A 23,589-nucleotide genomic window follows, 5' to 3' on the forward strand; every position below is an offset into this window, starting at 1 on the left:
TAGCCCAGGCTGACCTGGAATTCACTGTGTCGTCTCAGGGTGTCCTCAAACTCACCAAGATCCTCCTACCTCTGGATTAAAGGCGTGTGCCACCACACTGGGCTTTGTTTAGTTTTTTGAGACAGTATCTCGTTTTGTAGCCCAGACTGTCTTTGAGTTCTTGGCATTCTTACTGCCTCAGCCATCTGAGTGCTAGGATCATAGACTTCACAATCCAGCCAGCCCCTGGGGAAATTTTTAAATGTAGCTTCCCCCTTCTCCTGATTCTAATAAGGGGGAAAGTTATTTTTTCCTCCAAATGGTACATTATCTCAGCACTGTGTGTTGACTGAGCACTCACCTCCCTACCAATCTGAAATGCCATTTTTATCAATGAATACTCAAAATTCTTGAGTGTTTTTGGATTTTAACTTTTGTTCTATTGAGCTTTCTTTTTGTTCTTTTGCCAGTACCACCCATAAGATTATTGGAGGTTGAATAATATTTTAATATCCGGCAGACAAGGTTCTCTTTGTCATCTGTTTCAAACATTTCTTGGCTACATTTACCTATTCTTGCTAGAAAAGTTTTGATGTGATTAATAGTTTTGTTACTAAGTCAAAGTTTTGATTTGAAGAAGAATACACATTTGGCTTTTTGTTCTTTTTATTTATTTATTTTTTTGTTTGTTTGTTTTTTGAGATAGGGTCTCATTCTAGCCCAGGCTGACCTGGAATTCACTGTGCAGTCTCAGGGTGGCCTTGAACTCAATCCCCCTACCTCTGCCTCCCGAATGCTGGGATTAAAGGCGTGCGTCACCACGCCCGGCTCTTTTTAGTCCTTTTTAAAATGAATGAACGAATGAAGGACAGGGTCTTGCTATATAGTCCAGGCTGATTTTGAACTTGAGATCTTCCTGCCTCAGCCTGGGATCATAAGCATGTGTGCCTATAAGCCCAGCTCTATTTCAGTGCTCAGGACAGTGAACTAATCCTAATTGTTTGGATGTGGCTGCTCTGGCCTAAAGATGGGGACTGGTGGCATTCTTTACTTCTTTACTTTCTCAGAAGACAGGATTGGTTTCCCCTTTCTGCCCAGAAGTGATTAACATCAGCATGGGAAGAAAGGTTGAGAAGCACCAGTTTTAGTTATAGGAATCTCATCCCAGATACTGTTTTATCAGTTAGTGACCTGTTCTAATGGTTTGCTTGCAGGCAGACTGTTCTCTTCCTAGCCTTAACAAGCTCCTTCTTCCTAATATATCTCAGTCATTTCCTTGTTTTTCTTCTCTCCTCCTCCTCTTCCTCTTCTTCTACTTCTTCTTCTTTTTTTTTTTTTTGCTGTTACTATTTTTTCATTTTATTTTTTATTTTTTTATTGACAACTTCCATAATTGTAAACAATATCCCATGTCATACCTTCCCTCCCCCCACTTTCCCCTTTGAAACTCTACTCTCCATCATATCACCTGCCCCTCTCAATCAGTCTCTCTTTTATTTTGATGTCATGATCGTTTCCTCCTATTATGATGGTCTTGTGTAGGTAGTGTCAGGCACTGTGAGGTCATGGATATCCAGGCCATTTTGTGTCTGGAGGAGTATGTTATAAGGGGTCCTACCCTTCCTTTGGCTCTTACATTCTTTCCACCACTTCTTCCAAAATGGACCCTGAGCCATGGAAGGTGTGATTGAGATTATTTCAGTGCTGAGCACTCCTCTGTCATGTCTTCTCAGCACCATGGTGCTTTCTGAATCGTCTCAAGGTCACTGCCATCTGAAAAGAGAAGCTTCTCTAACCAAAAGTTAAGAATAGCATTAATTTATGGGTATGAACATTAAGAGAATTGCTTACTGGGCAGTTTGGTGAGCATAATATATACATTCAGCCAGACACCAGCAGACATTACACCTCTAGGGCCCACTACTACCCCTGTTGTAGGTTTTCAGTATCAGGGATGTATTCCCTCCAATGGAGTGGGCCTCCAGTCCAATTAGAGAGTGTTGGTTTTCCCCATAACAGATATGCCACTATTTCACCTGGTGGTTCATTTGGCCCGGCTGGCCAAATGTAAGGCTTGCAGTGTCCACTGTTGAGTATCTTCACTGGTGATTTCCCTGTCTCCCATTTTCTCTTCTCTCTTTTTTTTTTTTTTTTTTTTTTTTTTTGAGGCAAGGGCTCACTCTAACCCAGGCTAACAGGCTGCCCTGGAACTCCCTATGTAGCCCAGGCTAGCTTTGAACTCATGAAGATCCTCCTACCTCAGACTCTCAGGTGCTAGGATTATAGGTATGAGCCAACATGTTCAGCTATTTTCTTCTTTCTGTTAAAAAATATTTTAAAATTTATAGTTATAAAATATTTTTAAATTTGTAATTATTTATTTTATTTATTTGAGAGTGAGAAAGAGGTAGAGAAAGAGAATGGGTACACCAGGGTCTTCAGCTGCTGTAAATGAACTCCAGACACATGCGTCACCAGCTTATGTGGATATTGGGGAATTGAAACTGGGTCCTTTGGCTTCACAGACAAACACCTTAACCACTAAGCCATCTCTCCAGCCCTGTTTTCTTATTTCTTGAGCTAAGTAAATTGATTTTCTTGAAAAAGCTCAGTTGCTTTCTTAGATACAGTTCATTTTGATATTTGGAAGACTTTTACATAAAAAATCCAAATAACCTTTATGTGTACTTGGAGCACAATCTGTTTCAGGTTATGGATTGCTTGTAGAAAAAGGCTGATAAGAAATGTGCTTCTGAAAATGAGTGTAGTTGTATTATCATGGTTTAAGGGCTTCATGCCCTCAGAGCAATACTCCCAAGGATAGACTTGGTGTCAGTGGAAGATTATACATGTGTTATCACACTGGCAGTTTGACTCTTTTGTTCACTAACTAATCTGCTCATTTTTGAAAGGTTACTAATCCTGGGCCTCTCATTCCTATTGAGTTTTGTCTAGGCAAGCAAGTGAAGATGGTATTTGGTAAGGAAGGGCTTACAGGTGTCTGAAGGAAGGAATACAGATGAAAGGGGCTCAGACTTTGCAAGACTGGAAAGGGGGTTGTTGTAGTAGCTTCATGTTGTTGGGATGAACATCCAGACCATACACAATTTTTAGGAGGGAGGGTTTATTTCAGCTTATAGATCCAAGGGCAAGTTCTACCAATGACAGAAGCTAGCTCCCATTCATAAATCCAAGCAGAGGGAGATACCACTAGCAGCCAGCACCACAAACAAGTACAAAAGTGGCAACAAAACAGCAGGGGACCAGGCCAAACTCTTACATCTTTGTCCTGGAAATCAATCTGTGCCCCAGTGACACCTCCTCCAGCCAGGCAGCTGGACACAAGCTTTAATAAAACATGCTAGTCTAATGGGAAACATACATTCAAACTGCCACAGGGGTCAAAGGATCTTACATTCCTATCTGAGTCATGAAAGATGAGTAGGAGATTTTTGTTTTTTTCTCAATTTTTATTAACATTTTCCATGATTATAAAAAATATCCCATGTTAGATTTTTGTGTTTTTTTGAGGTAGGGTCTCACTCTAGCCCAGGCTGACCAGAAATTCCCTATTTAGTCTCAGGGTGGTCTTGAACTCATATAGCAATCCTCCTACCTCTCCCTCCCAAGTGCTGGGTTTAAAGTTGTATGCAACCACACCTGTCTTTTTTTTCTTTTTTTTGAGTCAGGGTCCTGCTCTAGCCCAGGCTGACCTGGAATTCATTTTTTTTTTTTTTTTAAATTTATTTGAGAGCGACCGACACAGAGAGATAAACAGATAGAGGGAGAGAGAGAGAGAATGGGCGCACCAGGGCTTCCAGCCACTGCAAACGAACTCCAGATGCGTGCACCCCCTTGTGCATCTGGCTAACGTGGGACCTGGGGAACCGAGCCTTGAACCAGGGTCCATAGGCTTCACAGGCAAGTGCTTAACTGCTAAGCCATCTCTCCAGCCCTTGAATTCATTTTGGAGTCTCAGACTGGCCTCAAACTCACAGTGATCCTCCTCCTTCTGCCCAGCTCAGTAGGAGTTTATTTATTTGACAGAGCAAGAGGGGGAGAGAGAGAGAATGGGCACACCAGAGCCTCCATCCACTGCAAAGGAACTCCAGATGCGTGCGCCTCCTTGTGCATCTCGCTCACATGGTTTCTGGGGAATCAAACCTGGGTCCTTTGGCTTTGCAGGCAAATGCCTTAACTGCTAAGCCATCCCTCCAGCCTTCAGTAGGAGTTTTTGAACAGGGACAAAAGCAGGTTTCCTCAAATGTGGAAGCAGGAAGTGGTAACAAAGCAGGTGATGGGAAAGAACAGTTCCCTGGGGCTGGGAACTGCAGTGACAGAAAGATGCCGAGAGTCAAGCTGAGGGAAGGCACCTGTGTGCCAGGCTCAGGAATTTGGGCTTATGAGCATAGAGCAGCAGGTGGTACTGAGTTAGCTTGACGTGATTGGTGTTTGAGAAGATCAGCTGTGACAGCCTTGCTGTTCAGAGGCTTGTTGTGTTAAACTTTTGATGGGTTTGTTTTTCTGATGGTAGAGTTCACAAATGTGTAGGATTTGGGGTTCTAAACAGATTCACACAAAAGGTGGGCTTGAATCAAATTAGAATCAACCAGTTCAGTGCTGAAGGAGAAGGTGGTTTTGTCACATTTTCTTTGTTGCCTAGCCAGGTAGACAAAGTACGGGTAGAAGTGGTTCAAGTATGTGTAAGGCTGCTCTCCTTATCTGTGAGGACTGTGTTTTCAGCCTTATCAACCCCCTAGCCCCCATTGGAAAAGAAATGTAGGTGATAACCAGAGATAAGTGTGTGTTATATAAAGACAGGCTGGCCAGTGTAGGCATGGAATCATAGTGTTTGCATTCTGAGTTCCTTATTCATTAGCTTTATGAACTTAGGCAAGTTCCTTAGCTGGCTCAGAGCCTCATTTGCCTGTGGATAGTGATGCCTTATACACCTCAGCCCTCCAGAGTCAGATTGAGTGTCTGTAATGCAGTGTATGACAGTTCAGTAAAGGGTGGCTGGTGACAGGAGGGTTGATTACAAGGTAATAGTGCCTCAGTACTTCAAAACACTGATGTGAAAACTTATATATATCCTTCTTCTCCTAAGAAATAAATAAAATGACATTTATTTGAGGTTAACTAGGGTTGCAAAGGAAACAGATTCATGCTGATTTGAAAATGTGCCTGCTATTCAGTATATCCCATTAAGTCAGTGCATGTATATTTTTTGAAACAAGTGCCTTTAACAACTGAGCCAGCTCCCAGCCCCATGCAAACTTACATACACATAGAGTAGTTTTGCAGTACTCCATTTTGGAAACACATCAGATCAGATTTTGTTCTGTATCATTTACTCTATGAATTTTGAGTCTTAGGTTTCAAAAAGGGTGTATTTGTGTTCATTATTGACAAGTCTGTATTCATTGTTTGTTGTGAAGCTGGGCTCAGAGCAGGTCTTCTTAGCTCTTAATACCTTGTAAATGCCTTCTGGCCTCATGTCCAGGCCATTGTTGAGGTGGGAGTTATAATCCACCCTGCCAGTAGCCTAATTGGTTGCTCTTTTTCTCTGTTTAGAAGAGCTTCTTGCTATATAATAACCAAGGCTGACTCACCTGCCTCAGCCTCTTGAGAGATAGAGTTGTAGGCATGAGCCACTATACCTAGCAAAAAATAATTTTTATACTTGCTTTCCCTGTAAGTTTTTTAGGATCAACAGTTAAGAGTGTAATTTAATCTTTTAAAATTATTCTGCCATTCATGGTCTATATTATATTTTCTCACTTATTCTGGAACAGTTTGAGATTACTCATGTCTTAAGGACAGTGAGTCAGTTGAAGACTTGAAAAGAGGAAACCACATACCCGGAAACCATATACTCAAAATGGTGAAACTGTACCTAAGAACATTTGCTGCTGAGCTCCTGGTACTGAGGCAGAGACCATTCCTCTTCCTGTTCCCTAGGAAAGGCCCTGTCAGCCACTGGAAGAAACGCCTCTTGAGTTTTTACCAGGCCCAGCACTGGACTGACTGGCAGTGGAGAACAGCATCTTCCATAGACTTTGGGGAAGATGAATGAAGACTGCTCCCCCACCAGATAGTGCTTCCTATGAATGACCATTCTTTGCCCTGTTTTTTCTCACTACACCTTAGTGTGTTTTCACACTTAACCTTGAGCAATAGGACATAGCCTTGTGACCTCTGCTTGCTTACTAGAACACTTTGAGCTGAAGTTGGGGCTCCATTAGCACACATGGGTTACATGATGACACCCAGGTCTCAGCACGTGAGCTCATTCTAGTTTGAGGGGTAACTCCTGAGTATGCCCTGATTGATTCAGTCTTGCCCTGGCATAGAGCTGGAAGGAGCAACCCTCACCAAGATTTTGCCCTTCAAGCCTTGCTTGGGGTTGCTTACTCTTCTTTTTCTTTGGTTTTGTTTTCTTGCTCATTTTTCTCATCTTATATATGTTTATCTTCAATCCTTTTTGTAACTGGAAAAATACATACATTTAATTCCTAATATTCATCAGTTCTACAAAGAGAAGCCTGTGTTCTCCCTGCCTCCTTTGACTTTATCTTTTTTTTTTTTAATGAAATTACAAAGATTTTGTAAGGCGAAGGACACTGAATAAAACAAAGAGGCAACCTACACAATGGGAAAAATCTTTGCCAGCTATACATCTGATAGAGGATTAATATCTAGGATATACAAAGAGCTCAAAAAGTTAAGTAATAAGAAATCAAACAAGCCAATTAAAAAATGGGTTATGGAACTAAATCGAGAGTTCGCAAAAGAAGAAATATGGATGGCATATAAGCATCTAAAAAAATGTTCTCTAGTTATCATCCCTAGTTATCAGGGAAATGCAGGTTAAAACTACATTGAGATTCCATCTCACTCCTGTCAGATTGGCTACCATCATGAAAACAAATGACCATAAATGCTGGCAAGGATGTAGAAAAAGAGGAACCCTTCTACACTGTTGGTGGGAATGCAATCTGGCCCAGCCATTGTGGAAATTTTAATTACTTATTTGAGAGAGAGAGAAGCAGAGATAGAGAGAATGGGCATGCCATGGCCTCCAGCCACTGGAAACTCCATACACATGTTCCACTTTGTGCATCTGGCTTTATGTGGGTACTGGGAAATCCAACCCGAGGCATTATACTTCGTGACCAAATGCCTTAAACCTTTGAGCCATCTCTCTAGCTCCTGAAGTGTTTTTTTTTTTTTTTAATACACATATCTGTTGCAGAAAATGTAGAAAACAAAGAAGATTAAACATTTTCGAATTCTCCACCCAGAAACAACCTCTGCAAATACTTTGGGGTGGAGTTGTTTGTACATTAGTTTTTGGAGCTGGCAATGGAACCCAGGGCCTACAACTGGACTACATCTTTAGCCCTTCTTGTCTGCTTTTAAAAGTTACCCGTGTATGATTGAGAATGGAGTTTCAAAGGGGAAAGTGGGGTAACGGAGGGCATTACAATGGGATATTGTTTACAACTATGGAAGTTGTTAATAAAAAATAATAATAAATAAATTTTAAAAATTACCCATGTAAAACCGGGTGTGGTGGTGCATGCCTTTAATCCCAGCACTCAGGAGGCAGAGGTAGGAGGATCCCTGTGAGTTTGAGGCTGTGAGTTTGAGACTACATAGTTAATTCCAGGTCAGCCTGAGCCAGAGTGAGACCCTACCTCAAAAAAAAAAAAAAAATTACCCATGTATTATGGTTGTTTACCTAGGATAATCGTTATGCTACAGATACAGTTTTGTACAGAAATGAATTTTAGGTAGTTTTTCTTAACATGATACCAAATAGAAATAGGAACTGATATCATGTCCTAACCAAACACAGGATTCCTTGGCTAAGCTGCATTACTTACAACTGTGATTTACCTTGATAGAGGGATAGCATTTAGGGAAATGGAATATATACTTGGCACTCTCATATGAAGCTGTCTTATCTGGGCTTCAGAAAGAGTTGGGTATCAGTCCATTGAAAATTGAGCTTTCTGTCAAGGGTTTTTGCAAATGTTCTGTCATTTCCCTTAAGAGCTCCAGGTAGCCAATGTAGACATTTGGTATGAAAATTATGGAACTTGACCTGTTTCTATTGCAGAATGAGGAACAGCCTGCTTGCTCAGCAATATTTCCAACAATTTTGAAATTATGAATACACTCCTTTCCTCCTTCTCCCACAGGATGTTGAATGAGTTATGTTGCAGAGTCCATTGACTATGGAGCTATTTAAGCTAATGTTACCCTAATTGAAAATATTAAAATTTTTAAGATTGGAGGGTTTGCAAGGACCTCATATTGAGATTTCCCACAAACCACCCATCTTTTAGACTGGAAAGGAAAACATGAGGTTTCTCCTGGGTTGCCTACAAAAGAATAGATAATAGTTGGGTGGAGTTACTGTGAAGCTGCACAGAGGTTTTTAAGAATGGTTTGAGGTTAGATTGTCTGATTTAAATTAATTGCTTTCTCTTCTTGGACAAGTTATGCCATTTCAAGCCACAGTTGAAGCATTAATTGCATCTGTGATGGTTCTTTTGGCTAGTACTTTATGCATGTGCCCTGTCCTGGACAGTGAGAAAAAGTCAGACAAAAATGAATTTGGATCCCAAGTCTAATATGAAAGCCTAGTGTTTAAGCAAAATCACTTTTAAACTCTTGTTAAACTTATACCCTGAAACTGAGAATAAAACAGAATTCTAATGCAGTATATGTAGATCTAGATTGAGGGTTAGGTTTTTAGCTAGTTTTTAGTTTTTTAGTGGGGTGAGGATACTGATCCCAGTGGCTCACTTCCAGAGCCCATGTACTACAGATTGCCTCTCTTTAATAGGTTATTCATTTGAAGACCGGACCTGCCTTGGTTGATTCAACTCCCAAATACTCCCTTGTTCTTTTGTATTTCATGGCTTTGGGGTTGGCTACATCAGTACTACTTTGAATTTGGTCTATTTAATTACATTTTAGTTCAGAAGCCCAATAGCTTACTAGTATTAGTAAGCCAAGTTAGGTTGTTTCTATTCATCCTCATCATAAGATGATGCAGACTGTTTAGTTTTGTATTACATTTTAGAAGTACTGTGAATGGTAGTGTATTTTCAACATCAATGAGTTTGTGAATTTTTCCTCTGAATAATTGTTTTCCTCTTGTGCTTTGTGTAAGTCAGTTTCCGTCATGTAGGAATTGTAGGTGGGTGTGTCAGGGCTGATGGACAGTTATGTGAAGTTCATCTGGAAGTGATTTTGGCCTTTTGCAAACAACACATGGCATCTATAACTCAATGGTATAGGAGTGGGCAGTATTCATTCCACATGTTCCTTGACCTCTATTATGTGCCAAACATTGGGATTTTTACATTTTCAAGGAATTATTGTGACTGAAAAAAACTCTACTTAAGGAGAGCAGAATCAGCGACTCTTTGACTTAAATAGGAGTCAGTTTAATTTCATCATCACTGACTTCCTGTGGTTGAGTTCTGGGAAGTGATCTCCCCTGCAGATGTGACCACATCAGAACAGCGCCTATGGATTGTCATAACATGTTGTGTATGCTGCAACTTAGTCCCATTTGCTAAAGGATCTGTCATCTGTAGGAAAGGGTATTTTTGCTTCATATGTATTGCTCTCTGTCTTTAAGATATATGCCTAGGAGTGCTATAGCTGGATCATATGGTAAATCTATTTTTAGCTGTCTCAAGAGCCTCCACATTGATTTCCACATGGTTATACCAGCTTACATTCCCACCAGTAGTGTAGAAGGGTTTCCCTTTTACTGCATCCTGGCCAAAATTTATTGTCATTTCTTTTCTTAATGGTAGCCATTTTGACAGTAGTGAGATGGAATCTCAAAGTAGTTTTAATTTGCATTTTCCTGATGGCAAAGGATGTAGAAAATTTTTTTTAGATGTTTGTGTGCCGTCTGTATTTCGTCTTTTGAGAACTGTCTAGTTCCATAGCCCGTTTTTTTAATTGGGTTGATTTCTTATTTTTCTGATTTTTGAGTTCTTTGTATATTCTGGATATAAATCCTCTGTCAGATGTGTAGCTGGCAACAATTTTCTCCCATTCTGTAGGTTGTCTCTTTGCTCTCTTCACAGTGTCCTTTGCTGTACAAAAGCCTTGTAATTTCATGAGATCCCAGTGGTTGATTATTGGTTTTGTTTCCTGAGCAATTGGAGTTATATTCAGAATGTTATTACCTATGCCAATATGTTGAAGGGTTTTCCCCTACTGTTTCCTCTAACAATTTCAGAGTTTCAGGTCTGGTATTAAGTTCCCTGATCCACTTGGATTTGATTCTTGTGAATGGAGAAAGACAATAATCTATTTTTATCCTTCTATTTATAGATGTCCAGTTTTCCTAACACCACTTGTTGAAGAGGCTATCTTTTCTCCAGTGAATAATTTTGGCATTTTTTGTCAAAAATCAGATGGTTGTACCTGCCTGGATTAACATTTGGGTCCTTTAGTCTGTTCCATTGATCTACATGTCTGTCTTTGTGCCAATATGTGCTGTTTTTGTTACCATGGCTTTGTGATATAGCTTAAAATCAGATACTACCAGCCTCATTTTTGTTGTTCAAAATAGTTTTGGCTATTTGAGGGTTTTTTTGTGCTTCCAAATGAATTTTAGGATTTTTTTTTTCTATTTCTGTGAAGAATGCCATTGGAATTTTGATGGGGATTGCATTAAATGTGTAAATTACTTTTCATACCAAACTTTTTATTTTGAGGGGGTTGGATCTTGCTGTAGCCCAGGCTGACCTGAATTTCACTGTGTAGTCTCAGGTTGGCCTGGCCTCAAACTCACAGCAATCCTCCTACCTCTGCCTCCCGAGTGCTGGGATTAAAGACATGTGCCATCACGCCTGGCCATACCCCGCTTTTTATGTGGGTGCTAGGGATCAAACTCAGACCCTCATGATTGTGTTGCAAGTGCTTTTATCTACTGAGCCATCTTATCATGTCCCTGATTTTCTCAAGATTAATTTTACTACATATTTTAAAGCATTTGGATTTTTGGATTGGGGCTGCCTGATTGGTAAATCTATGCATATACTCCAAAATCTGGAGTGGGGGGGAACCTTGACATCTAAAACACTTTGGATTCCACATAGTTTGGATAAGGGATAATCAACTTTTATTCTCTATCATGTGTTTTTCCTGGAAGTAGTCTGTGTAAAGAAATTATTATAGCTAAATTACTTTAGTTCATGATGGTAACATGAAGTATGAAAGAAAAGGCATGCCAGGTGTGGTGGTGCCTGCCTTTAAACCTAGCACTTTGAAGGCAGAGGTAGGAGGACTGTGGTGAGTTCAAGGCCAGCCTCTGTTAGAGTGAGACCCTCCCTTGAACAAAGAAAAAATTTAAAGACAGAGCAACAGGATAGTCTTAGATTAGTTGTTCATAGGAGAATACTTTGTAGACTCTTAATTTGGTCACTGATTTTTCCTCTGTCCAGGGATGAACTAATTCCCTTTTGAACTTGGCCCTGCATTTCTGGCTTCCTTCAACTGTGCATGCTGATTTCAGTATACACCTCATCTTGCTCACCTGCTGCTGCTTTCTCTTCTGAGGTTTCCCAGGGCCACATCTTGTATACCCTTGGTTCTAGAGGGCTTTCTTCTCTCTCTTCCTGTCTGCCATGTTCTGCATTCGAGTCTGACTTGGCAGCTTTTACGTTCACCCTCTCAGGGACGCATTCTCTTTTCTGAGATCTCTCTTTGCCTACTGTGTTCCTTTTTTTCAGAGCATATGTAGTTCGTGGTGATAATGTATACAAGTGTGATCATCCTGACAGTACCTGTCTTGATGTCAGTTCCATGACTGGACAATGTTTTAGTTCACCATTGCATCTGCCTTGCTTAGCACTTGATGAGCTTTCAAAGATAATATGTTGAATGGGCAGTTTGATTTTTTTTTTTTGTTATTTTATAGAGTTGAGGAGTTTATTAGTAATATAAGTTGATAATATCCAAAAATTGATCTGTCTACCTAGATCTTGATACCGTGGCAATTTTAAATCTTAATGCTCCTGGATCTATTTTAATAGTTTCTTCTTTTTTAAAATTAAGAACTTTAGTAAATGAACATACTGCAAATATATCTTGTTCCCATATGTTCCCATTTTCTTTTCCTCATTCTATTGAGGACCATCTTCAGTGGGGTTATCAGTAATCACTGTGGGGTCATGAATGTACCCAGTCTCTGGGGAAGGGGTGGGCAATGCCTCAGAGTATACCTTCCTGTTCTGTGGCTCTTAGGGTGGCAGTGTTAAAGGTCTCATTTAGTGTTGTGCTGTCAGCAGTTTTGAGCCTACTCAGTGTCTACTGCCATTTCCCTGGAGGTGGTTAACAGACTAGCAGTAAGAACAGCACAAATATTTAGTCTGCCACTTCCTCTGTAATGTTTCCTGGGCCCTGGCGGATGTGATGGAGATGACTCATCTTGTGTTAGTCAGTTTTATTTTCTTTTCATACTGATGGAACTTGGGTCTTCCCACTGTTCACTGCCATCTGTAGTCAAGAGTGAGAGCAGCATGGATCAAAGGTGCTAAGCAGACATTTAGATGACTTTTGATGAGCATAACCTCCTTTTAGCCAAAGAACAGTGGGGGGCTTCCTATAGGGTCTATGCTCTTCCAAGCCATAAGCCTCTGACTTGGTTCCCAGTACTAGTTACAAATATACTCACTGAGATGGCCTCAGTTTCCAGTAAGAGCAGTTGGTTACCCCCTAAAGCTGTGTGCCAGCATTGCATTGGTGTGTATATGTTTCTTGGCAGGTTGATTTTGTTGCTTGCAAGATCTACTGCTTGTTCTATTGGTGACCTTCATTCCCCCAGAAGCTTACCTAACACTTTCTAGCACTATGAAGGCTAGTCAGCAGTGAGCTGGCTTCTATCTCAGTTCCGGTGTGACCTCTTAATGTTCTGTGACTGCAGCCTGTGGTGTCTTCAGCAATAGGGTCTTAACATTTTGCTCTGATGGCTAACCAAATACTTTGGCAATAGCTTGCATTGTTTTGGGGGCCTTATGAGCCTCCTGATCAACAGCTCGCTGTGAAAGATAACAGCTTGTGATTTTAACATAAAGCTTTCTTCACCCCTGCAGGGTGCTTATGCCCAAACTATTCCCCCCCTTTTAAGAGAGTTATTTCTTTTTTAAAAAAATCTTTTATTATTTATTTGCAAGCAGAGAGAGATAGAAATAGAGAGAAATGGGTAGAGAAAGAAAATGGGTGTTCCAGGACCTCCAGCTCATGCAAATATATGTGCTGCTTTGTGCATCTGGCTTTATGTGGTACTGAAAAATCGAACTTGAATCATTAACCTTTGTAGGCAAGTGCCTTAACCACTGAGCCATTTCTCTAGCCCAGGAGCTATATCTTTTTGTTTGTTTGTTTGTTTATTTGAGAGCAAGAGGCAGAGAGAGAGAGAATGTGTGCACCAGGGCTTCCAGCCACCACAAACGAACTCCAGATGCGTGTGCCCCCTTGTGCATCTGGCTAATGTGGGTCCTAGGGAATTGAGCCTCAAACTGGGGTCCTTAGGCTTTACAGGCAAACGCTTAACCGCTAAGCCATCTCTCTAGCCCAAGAGCTATATCTTTTAATTTAACCAAATGTTGTGTATATCTTATCCCTCCTTACCCTAGTTCTCCTAGACCCCTCCACCCTCTCCACACCCTCCCCTTGCCTGTCTAGTTTCCCTATGATCCCTTCCTGCTTCTCTCCAAGCTTCATTCTAGCTTCTTTACCAGCACTACTGATGTTTCCTACAACTTATAAACAAACCAAATCATTCCATGTTAGAATCTGCATATGAGAAAGAACGTGCAGAGTTTGTTTTTCTGAGTCTGTAACCTACTTAGTATGATTCTTTTCTAGGTCCATCTATTTTCCTGCAAACTTCATAATTTCACTTTTTTTCTTATCACTGTGTATAGGTACCACATGTTTGCTATCCATTCATCAGTTGATGGTCATCTGGGCTGATTCCAGGTCCTAGCTATTGTAAATTGAGCAGCAACAAACATGACTGAGCAAATCTCTATAGTAAAGAGTAGAGTCTTTAGGGTGGAGGTCCTTATGAAAGAGAATCTGAGGTTTGCAAGTAGAGGGCTTCCATCAAGAAGAAGGAAGCAGACCAAATAGATAAAGCATTCACACACAGTGATTCAAAATAAGCAGATAAATGTTATTTCTGAAAATAAGAGTGGGAGAAACTATTTTCTAATTGGCATTTATTTTAATTCCAGAACGTGGTCCAAGACAATTCCTGGGAAAGTTGAATTCTTCTCAAGTGAGGGTTCAGACACATCTATACCAATTCCAATAGTGCCACTCCGGGGTGTGGATGATTCCTACCCACCCCAGAAGAAGTCTTTTATGATGCTCAAGTACATGTATGACCACTACTTGGACAAGTATGAATGGTTTATGAGAGCAGATGATGATGTTTACATCAAAGGAGATCGTCTGGAGAGTTTCCTGAGGAGTTTGAATAGCAGCGAGCCCCTCTTTCTTGGGCAGACAGGACTGGGCACCACAGAAGAAATGGGGAAACTGGCGCTTGAGCCTGGTGAGAACTTCTGCATGGGGGGACCTGGTGTGATCATGAGCAGGGAGGTACTTCGAAGAATGGTTCCACACATTGGCAAGTGTCTCCGGGAAATGTACACCACTCATGAAGACGTGGAGGTGGGAAGATGTGTGCGGAGGTTTGCAGGTGTTCAGTGTGTCTGGTCTTATGAGGTAAGAGCCAAATTCTTTACTATGGGAGAAACTTCATTTTATCATTTGTTTTTAGCCAGTCATAGGAATAGTAAGGTTAAAGGAATAGTAAGGTTAAAGTTGATATAAATTCTTATATATCTTTAGCCTTAGTTTTTCTTATTTGAAGTCTCCTTATTCCCTTTTCTCTGGCTTTTAGAGCATGCTTTCCATATTTTTGTTATAATACCTTGTTAATAAATAATGATACTTAGGGCTTGGGGAGAGCATGGTCTGCTGATGGTCATGGTGATGTTTTTGTGATGATCCAGAAAATCCTCGGATTTCTGCTGATGCCACAACTAATTGCAGGAGTGTAGGACATTCCCTCTCTCTGGTCTCTCAAAGGCCTGAGCACTCTCATCTGGTCAAGATGACCCACAAAATTTTACATATTTTAAACTTATAAAATCATTGCTGATGAGAAAAATCTACTAGCATTTGGCTTCACATTTGTTTTGGACCTTGGGCGCTGGAGTTACAGGTCAGTGGTACAGTGTGTGCTTAACATCCATGAGGCCTGAGGTTCCATACCCATCACCAAAAAGGATGATCATTTTGAACTTTGACCTTTTGTCTATACATTCAGATTAGGTGATAGGCATTTTGTGGGTTATCTTAACATATACATGAAGCCTTTGAAAAGATAGTCTATAGACACTGTCTGTGCTAAAAGCATTTAAGTTAGCTTTGGGTTTTCTGTTTTATTGCTGCATGTGCCTCTTGCTTGTAGTTACAAGGTCCATAATAGTAGTATGAAATAGATTGTTTAGTTTGTTTTATTTATAAATTTTTGTTTTTGGTTTATTTTTATTTATTTGAGAGTGACAGAGAGAGAAAGAGGCAGAGAGAGAGAGAGAGAGAGAGAATGGGTGCAGCAGGGCCTCCAGCCACTACAAATGAACTCCAGACGCTTGCGCCCCCTTGTACCTTGTACTTGGTTCCTGGGGAATCAAGCCTCGAACGGGTGTCCTTAGGCTTCACAGGCAAGTGCTTAACCACTAAGCCATCTCTCCAGCCCTAGTTTGTGTTATTTAGATATATAAATTGCCTGTAGTTATGAGGAACAGCAAGAATTGGTAGACCTTTTACTACACCCTCTAAAAAGAATTTACTTTTTGATGTGAACTCGGCTCTTTTTCTGAAACACTTGAGTGAAGAAACAGTATTCTTGCCCATGCTTGCCTTCCCCCAAAGACTTGCTTTTAATCACACTGTTTTGTTTGTTTGAACTTTTAGGGGACTGGACATTTTCAAGTATACAGAGAATAGTCTTCATAAAACTTCTAATTATAAATTCACAAGGATGCATTTAAAATCCTAAGTATGAATTGAAGGAATCCCTTAATCTTCATGTGCCTTACAGTCCTCTGCCTTCCTCCAGGGTCTGGGCAGTTGTTCACTGGGCTGGGAAACCTTTGTTAAAATGGCCTTTTTTTTTTTTTGGAGAGATAGAAACAGAGAGAGAGAATGAATGCGTACTCCAGGCCCTTCAGCCCCTGTAAACGAGCCCCAACTCCAGATGTATGCACCACCTTGTGTATCTGGTTTACTTGGTTCCTGGGGAATTGAACCTGGGTCCTTTGGCTTCACAGGCAAATGCCTCAACCGCTAAGCCATCTCTACAGCCCTGTCATGGACTTTTACAGTAAGGAAAGTTATTTGAGGATTTCATGCCTTGTTAAGTACAACTGGCAGTATTTCTGCATAGTCCCTATCCTTTAAGTAGTTATAACCCTAACATACTATATTATACTATATACTATACTATAGAATATGTTTTTCTTAAATTTTTATTAGCATTTTCCATGATTATAAAAAAATATCCCATGGTAATTCCCTCCCTCTCCCCCCACACTTTCCCCTTTGAAATTCCATTCTCCATCATATTACCTCCCCATGAATACGCTTTTTTTTTTAATATATATTTTGGAACACATTCTCCTAACTCTGATCTGAGAAGCAAGCCTTCTTGCTGAAATGGTAGAGCATATACCTGGTGTTTGTCTTTTTTTTTTTTTTTTTTTAATATTTGTTTCGGGGGGGGGGGAGGTAGAGGGAATAGGCATGGCAAGACCTCCAGCCACTGTAAATGAACTCCAGACACATGTGCCACCTTGTGCATTTGGCTTATGTGGGTACTGGGGAATTAAACTTTGGTTCTTAGGCATTGCAGGCAAGTGCCTTAACTGCTAAGCCATCTTTCCAGCCCTGTCTTTTCATGTTGAGACAGTCTCATGTAGCCAAGACTGGCCTTGAAGTCCTGATCATCATGAATCCACACTGCTGGGATTATAAGCAGGAGCTACAGTCAACCTTTTTGTTTTGTTTTGAGTCAGAGTCTGTGGTGGTTTGAATGTGGAATATCCTTTTTAGCCTCATGTGTTTGTGATTAAGCCTCATATTCAGTTTCTAGTTTGTGGAACCTGAGGGAGGTAGAGCCTTGTTGGAGGATATGTCTCACTGGGTGTAGACCTTGAAGCCTAGTGGTCCAGCCCTACCTAGTGTTCTCTAGCTAGCTTACTCTTGCTGTTACTCTTCCCCCTCCCCTGCTGCTAATATACGAAGATGTGAGCTGTTTGCCTGTTCTAGCCTGTTCTACCATGCTTTCTCCATCGTGATGAAACTTATCCTCAAAACCATAAGCTTGAAATAAACCCTTTGCTCCCAGAAGCTGCTTCTGGTTGGATGTTTTATTCCAGCAACAAGAAAGTAACTGCTATAAGGGCTCACTCCATAGCACAGGCTGGCCGGGAACAAATTTATTTAATGTAGCAGGTTTCAAACTTGTGACAACTCTCCTGCCTCTGTCTCCAGAGTGCTAGAATTATAAGCATGTGCTACTACTGTCATTCCAGGCTTACTTTTGAAAGATTATTTTATTTATTTAGTTTTTTTAAAAAAACTTATTGTTGACAAATTTCATACATATAGACAATATACCATGATCATAATCTCCCAGCACCTTCCTTTTCTCCCCTCCCAAATCCCCCTCTACTGAATTCCTTTTTCCCAACTTAGTCTTGAGAGAGAATTTTTATTTATTTATTTATGAGAGAAAGAGAGAGAGGGTGGGAGAGAATGGACACGCCAGGGCCTCTAGCCACTGTAAACAAACTCCAAATGTATACGCCACCTTGTGCATATGGCTATGTGGGTCCTGGGGAATTGATCCTGGTTCCTTAGGATTCACAGGCAAGCACCTTAACCACTAAGCTATCTCTCTAGCCCAAGAGAGAATTTTTAAAAATATGTCTCAGTATAGTCATGTTATATCTAAGATACTGCTGGACAGTCACCAGTGGAATCGCTGTCTTGAGTTATATAAAAATCTTATCCAGAATCAGTGCCAAGATATAGTTGGGAAGTGGTGTCCAGGGCTCTAGGGTTTGGAAGACTATTTGGAGTAGTTTTCCTACTATGATGTAATCTGCCCTAATGGTGGCAAACATCATAGGCAGAATGCCTAGAATCACCCTGTGTGTATGCTGTTAAATCTTGTCTTGGCCCAGAGGACCTTGTTGGTGAGGAGGGTTCCCTCCCTTGTGTTTCCTATCTCTGTTTTGGAAGCTGTGTCAGGACAGGAGCAGCATGGCTCTCCCTATGAATGTGGTGGCTAGTCAGTTATTCAGGGGTGTCCCTGCTGCTTTGCAGTTTTTTACAAAGCTGTTTTCATTCATTTATTTTTGTATACACCAGCCCTTTTTGTATACTCCCAGCACTTGGGAGGCAGAGGCAGGAGGATTGCTGAGAATTCAAGGCCATGTTGAAACTACATAGTGAATTTCAGATCAGCCTGGGCTAGAGTGAGACCCTACCTCGAAAAAACAAAAACAAACAAACAAAAGAAAAAAAGAGAGAGAGAGAGAAAAAATGGCACACCAGGACCTCTAGCCACTGCAAACGAACTACAGATGCATGTATCTTGCGCATCTGGCTCAAGTACTGGGGAATTGAACAATCTGTTAAGAGTTTACAGGCAAGCACCTTAACCACCGAGTCATCTCTCCAGCCCTACAGTTCTTTAAATGTCTTATGATGACACAGCTTTTCCTAGATTCCACTGGCTTGCTGTCCCATGGGCTTATGCCAAGAGCCCCTCCCACCAGCTGTACTTAGAGCTCTCTTTTTCTGTGAGTTTCCTGTTCACAGTCTTGGCCCATGTTTCTGATGCAGTGCTTGCTTTGTTTTGTTCAAGTGCTTTGTTTTTGACAAAGTATCTTCTCATAGACTGTGGTTTCTTTTTGTCTTCATTACATTGTTTCAAAGTTTGAGTTTGTTTGTGTGTATGTATGTGTGCACATTCATGTGTGTAAGTGTGGGCATGCATATGGAGGTCAGAGAACAACTTTTGGGTTGGCTTTCATCTTCCACCTCTTTTGGAGCAAAGTCTTTTGCTTACCACTCCATTCATGAGCTTCTGAGAAATTTTCTTGTCTCTGTCTCTTCTCTTCTCTGGAGGTGCTTTGGGCTTATAGAAACTTGCCACAGCTTCCAGCTTTTCAGGTACTCAAAGTTGCCCAGCAAGCATTTTGTCCACTGAGCTGTTTCTACCCAGCCAGTATTGTGGAATTTTTATTATAGACAAACTGTGAGTCCATGTCTAGTTTAACATATTTCCTGATGATTTGTGTTTTTGAAGAAATTCTTTCCTTCCTTGAGTCACAGATTTTCTTCTGTATTTTTCTATATCTTTACAAAGTAGCCTTTTTTTTTTTTTTTTTTCCCAAGGTAGAATCTCACTTTAGCCCAGGCTGACCTGGAATTCATTATGTAGTTTCAGGGTAGCCTTGAACTCATGGCAATCCTCCTACCTCTCTGTGTCTGGAGTGCTGGAATTAAAGGTGTGCGCTACCACACCCAGTTCCACGTTTGCCTTTTAATCAAAATAGAAGAGAGACTAGTTGGAAAGAAAGGATTTAGTTGAAGGGAGAATTTGGGAGGGGGAAAAGGGAAGGTAGTGGGAGGAAATTATGATCATGTTACATTGTTTATATTTATGGAAGTTGTCAGTAAAAAGGTTTAAGACAAAGGAAGAAAAAGAACTTTTAGGGGCTAGAGAGATGTTTCAATAGTTAAGGCATTTGTCTGCAAAGCCTAACTATCTGCGTTTGATGCCCCAGTACCCATGTAAAGCCAGCTGCACAAGGTGGCACATACATCTGAAGTTCGTTTGTAGTGACTAGAGGTACTAATGTGCCCATTTCTCTTCCTATCTGTCAGGCATGGTGACACACTCCTTTAGTACAAGTACTTGGGAAACAGAGGAAAGAAGATTGCTGTGAGTTTGAGGCCAGCCTAAGACTACATAATGAATTCCAGGTCAGCCTGGGCTAAAACGAGACTCTTATCATGAAAAACCAAAAATCTTGTATTAGGATGGCTTTGAACTCCTTCTTCTCCCAGAACGCTGGTATTACAAACATGCACTACTGTACCTGTTCTTTTTTTTTTCTTTTTGAGGCAAGCCCAACAGACTGGCCTTTCTTTTATGTGTGCATGTGCATGCCAAAGAGAAAGAGAGAAAAAGAGAGAGAGAGAGAGAGTGTGTTGGCACCCCAAGGCCTCCAACCCCTATAATTGAGCTGCAGATGTGTGTACTGCTTTGTGCGCATGCACAACCTTTTGTGCTTGCATCACCTTGCGTGTCTGGGTTACGTGGGATCTGAAGAGTGGAACATGGATCCTTAGGCTTTGCAGACAAGCGCCTTAACTGCTAAGCCATCTCCTTAGCCCTTGTTTTTGATTTTTAAAATATTTTTTCTGTCATCTTACACTGTTCCTTCAGGAACTCTCATAATGTCCATACTGAGGCTTTGTATTTTTGTTCATTTTGTTTTCTTTCTTCTTCTTCAGACTGGATAATCTTAATTTTTTTAAAGCTTAATCCTGTATACTTATTCCTCTCTCTTTCTGTACTCTTCTAAGCCATGCTAATAGTGATGAGTTGTATAGTCACGTAACGATGAGGATGAGGATGGAAAGAAGCTAAATCAGGTGAGATGGTGTAAACAAAAACTGCTTAGATGATATATATATATTTTTTGTTGATACTTGGTCTCACGATCCTCTTTGCCTCCACCTTTTTGAGTGCTGGCATTACAGGTATGTTTCACTACACTGGACTTGTGGCAAGATATTAATTAGTCTGACACTTCAAAGCCAAAACTAAATGCATTTCAAAATATTTTTGCCAGAGTTGGACAGGTACTTCAGCGGATAAGAGCACTGCTGTAAAAGTATGAGAACCTGACTTCAGTCCTAGCACTCATGTAAAAAGCTAGGCACAGTTGTACATGCCTGTAACCCCAGTGCTGAAGAGCCAGAGCTAAGGGGGTCACTGGGGCTCACTGGCCAGCCAGTCTAGCCGACAGAAGCGAGTTGCAGGTTCAGTGAGAAACTTAAAGAAATAATGCAGAAGAATAATACAGGACAACCCAATGCCCTCTGGCCTCTACAGGTATGCACATGGGCACATACATCCTCACACACAGGCACACATACAAAATCATTGTTGTCTCTGCAATTAATGATTTTGAAAATATATGTTTATGTGGTCTGATTCTAAAGCCTTCTGAAGACTTGGCTTTTTAGACTTGCTGTTAATGATAACTTGAGGTTTATTTGTTTGCTGAACTAATTACATTTTTCTAGGGTAGTTACAAAGTATACTTATGTTGGGAGTTTGTAACCAGAGCAAATGTTTTGATTTTCTTCCCTTCTAGAGGTGTAGCTTTAATTGCCTGTTCTTGTCCATGAACTGAACTTAGTGGCTTAGTTCTGACAAATGGGCAGAGTGGGAACATAGCATTTGCCAGTGTGATTTCACAGTGAGAATCCTATCTAAGTGCAGCTACCCAGTATGGAGTGAGGACAGCTCATCTCTTTAGTCTTCTCCAAATCCGTAACCCCAGACTAACCAAACAAACTTAAGAGAGGGGAGTTTCTACAAGCTAGGTGACCACTCTGTCTTCCAGAGTGTTGGGCTCATGAACATCAAGGCAAGGTGGAAAAGGCAGGCACTGAGAGACTTGAGGACTTGGTGCAGGGTGGGGATCTGGATTAGAAGAAAAAGGGCATGGGTGGGAAAGCCGGTGAATTAGGAATAAAGTCTATAGCTCAGTGACTAGTGTTGTAGAGATGTTATTGTCTACATTTGGATGTGTGTGTGCCATAGTCAAGTAATAGTAGAGAAAAGCTGGGTAGGGCAGGACATCTTTGTTGTGTTTGTAACTCTTTTATAAATTTAAAACCATTTCAGAATAAAAAGCAGTCAGAGTCAAGAGTGGTAGAACTCTCCTGTAATCTTAGCACTAGGGAGGCTGAGGCAGGAAGATTGCATGAGTCTAAACAACAACAACAACAACAACAACAATAACAACAACAAAAAAGCTGGGTGTTTAGTCTGCCCTGTAATCCCAGCACTAGAGAGGGGGAGGCAGGAAGACCGCAAATTCAAGGTCAGTTTTAGCTATATAGTAAGTTTGAGGTCAGCTTGGGCTACATGAGACCCTGTCTCAAAAAAATAAATTAAAAGTTAAAAGACATGTAGAAACCAGATTCTATCTAATTGCACACAAAGGAATGCTGCTGTGTCTGCCTGTGTCCCAGAACTGCTCTGTACCCTGGGAAACTGGGCAAAGCAGTAGAAGACTGTATCCTCTGTGACTCTAAGTAGATATTGTACAGGATGTGATTTGTAGCTTATTGACTTCTAGGAACTCTGAGACAGAAAGGTCTTTGTTTGAGAGTGCTGCAGGCTTCTAACCCTCATAAAGAGCTTATCATTAGAGCAAGCTTATAATGTGCCGTGTTATAACTGTAAAAAATTTGTAATGGAACCATTACAGCACAGCCTTTCCCTGGCTAGCAAGATTCTCAGTATTCACATAGCAGTTTAATGCTAATCCTTGTGCTGACATCATCAAGGTTAACCCTATAGAGTTTGACTTCTATATTTTCTCAGTAAACCATTGTGGATATAAAGAGATGAGCACAGAGTTATTTCTTGGATGTCTGGCGTTCATTTCCAAAGCTTTGTAGTTTTTTAAACTTATTACAGAAAATGATTGGAAATATTATTTTTCCTTTCATGTTTGTGGGTCTGTATTTTCCTGTAACAGGGAATGTATATTTTAAAGAGGTAAGATTTTGTCTTGGGTTTGGATATTTAAATGAGTGGTAGAGCACTTACTTAGCAAGTATAAGGTCCTGTCCCTAGTACTTTTCCCTAAAAAATGATGAAGGCTGTTGCAGTCAGGTTCACATTGCAGGTAGAAATCACCCAACCAAGAGCAGCTTGTGGGGAAAACAAAGAGGTTTATTTTGGCTTACAGGCTCCACAATGGCAGGGAAAACAACGACATGAGCCATGGTTGGATATAATCCCCTCGCCAACATCAGGTGGACAACAGCAATAGGAGTGTGCCAAACACTGCCAAGGGGAAACTGGCTATAACATCCATAAGCCCATCTCCAACAATACTGTCTCCAGGAGGCATTAATTCCCAAATCTCCATCAGCTGGGAACCTAGAATTCAGAACACCTAAGTTTATGGGCAACACCTGACTCAAACCACCACATTCTGTACCTGGCCCCCATAAACTGTTAACCATCATGTTGTAAAATGCATTGCATTCAGCACCACTTTCAAAGTCCCCATTTTTTTTCATCAATCCCAATGAAGTTCATACATCCCCACAATCCAAGGTCTTTTATCTGAGCCATAATATCAAAAAATGACCTCAAAAAAAAAAAAATCCCCAAAATGGCACAGAATAAACATTCACACTGCAAGAGATGCATTGGGCACA

At 40.8% G+C, this 23,589-nt stretch overlaps 1 protein-coding gene across 1 annotated transcript in view; it reads left to right on the forward strand.

Moving 5' to 3' along the window:
- Positions 1–23,589, forward strand: part of Chsy1 (chondroitin sulfate synthase 1) — a 95,976-nt gene that overhangs the window by 5,223 nt on the left and 67,164 nt on the right. The window contains exon 2 of the mRNA XM_004658070.2: positions 14,262–14,757. Coding sequence (XP_004658127.2) covers positions 14,262–14,757 — 496 coding nt within the window. The remainder of the gene's footprint in view (positions 1–14,261; positions 14,758–23,589) is intronic.

The sequence above is a fragment of the Jaculus jaculus genome, chromosome 3 (genome assembly GCF_020740685.1).
Source record: "Jaculus jaculus isolate mJacJac1 chromosome 3, mJacJac1.mat.Y.cur, whole genome shotgun sequence".
NCBI classification, from domain to species: Eukaryota; Metazoa; Chordata; class Mammalia; order Rodentia; family Dipodidae; genus Jaculus; species Jaculus jaculus.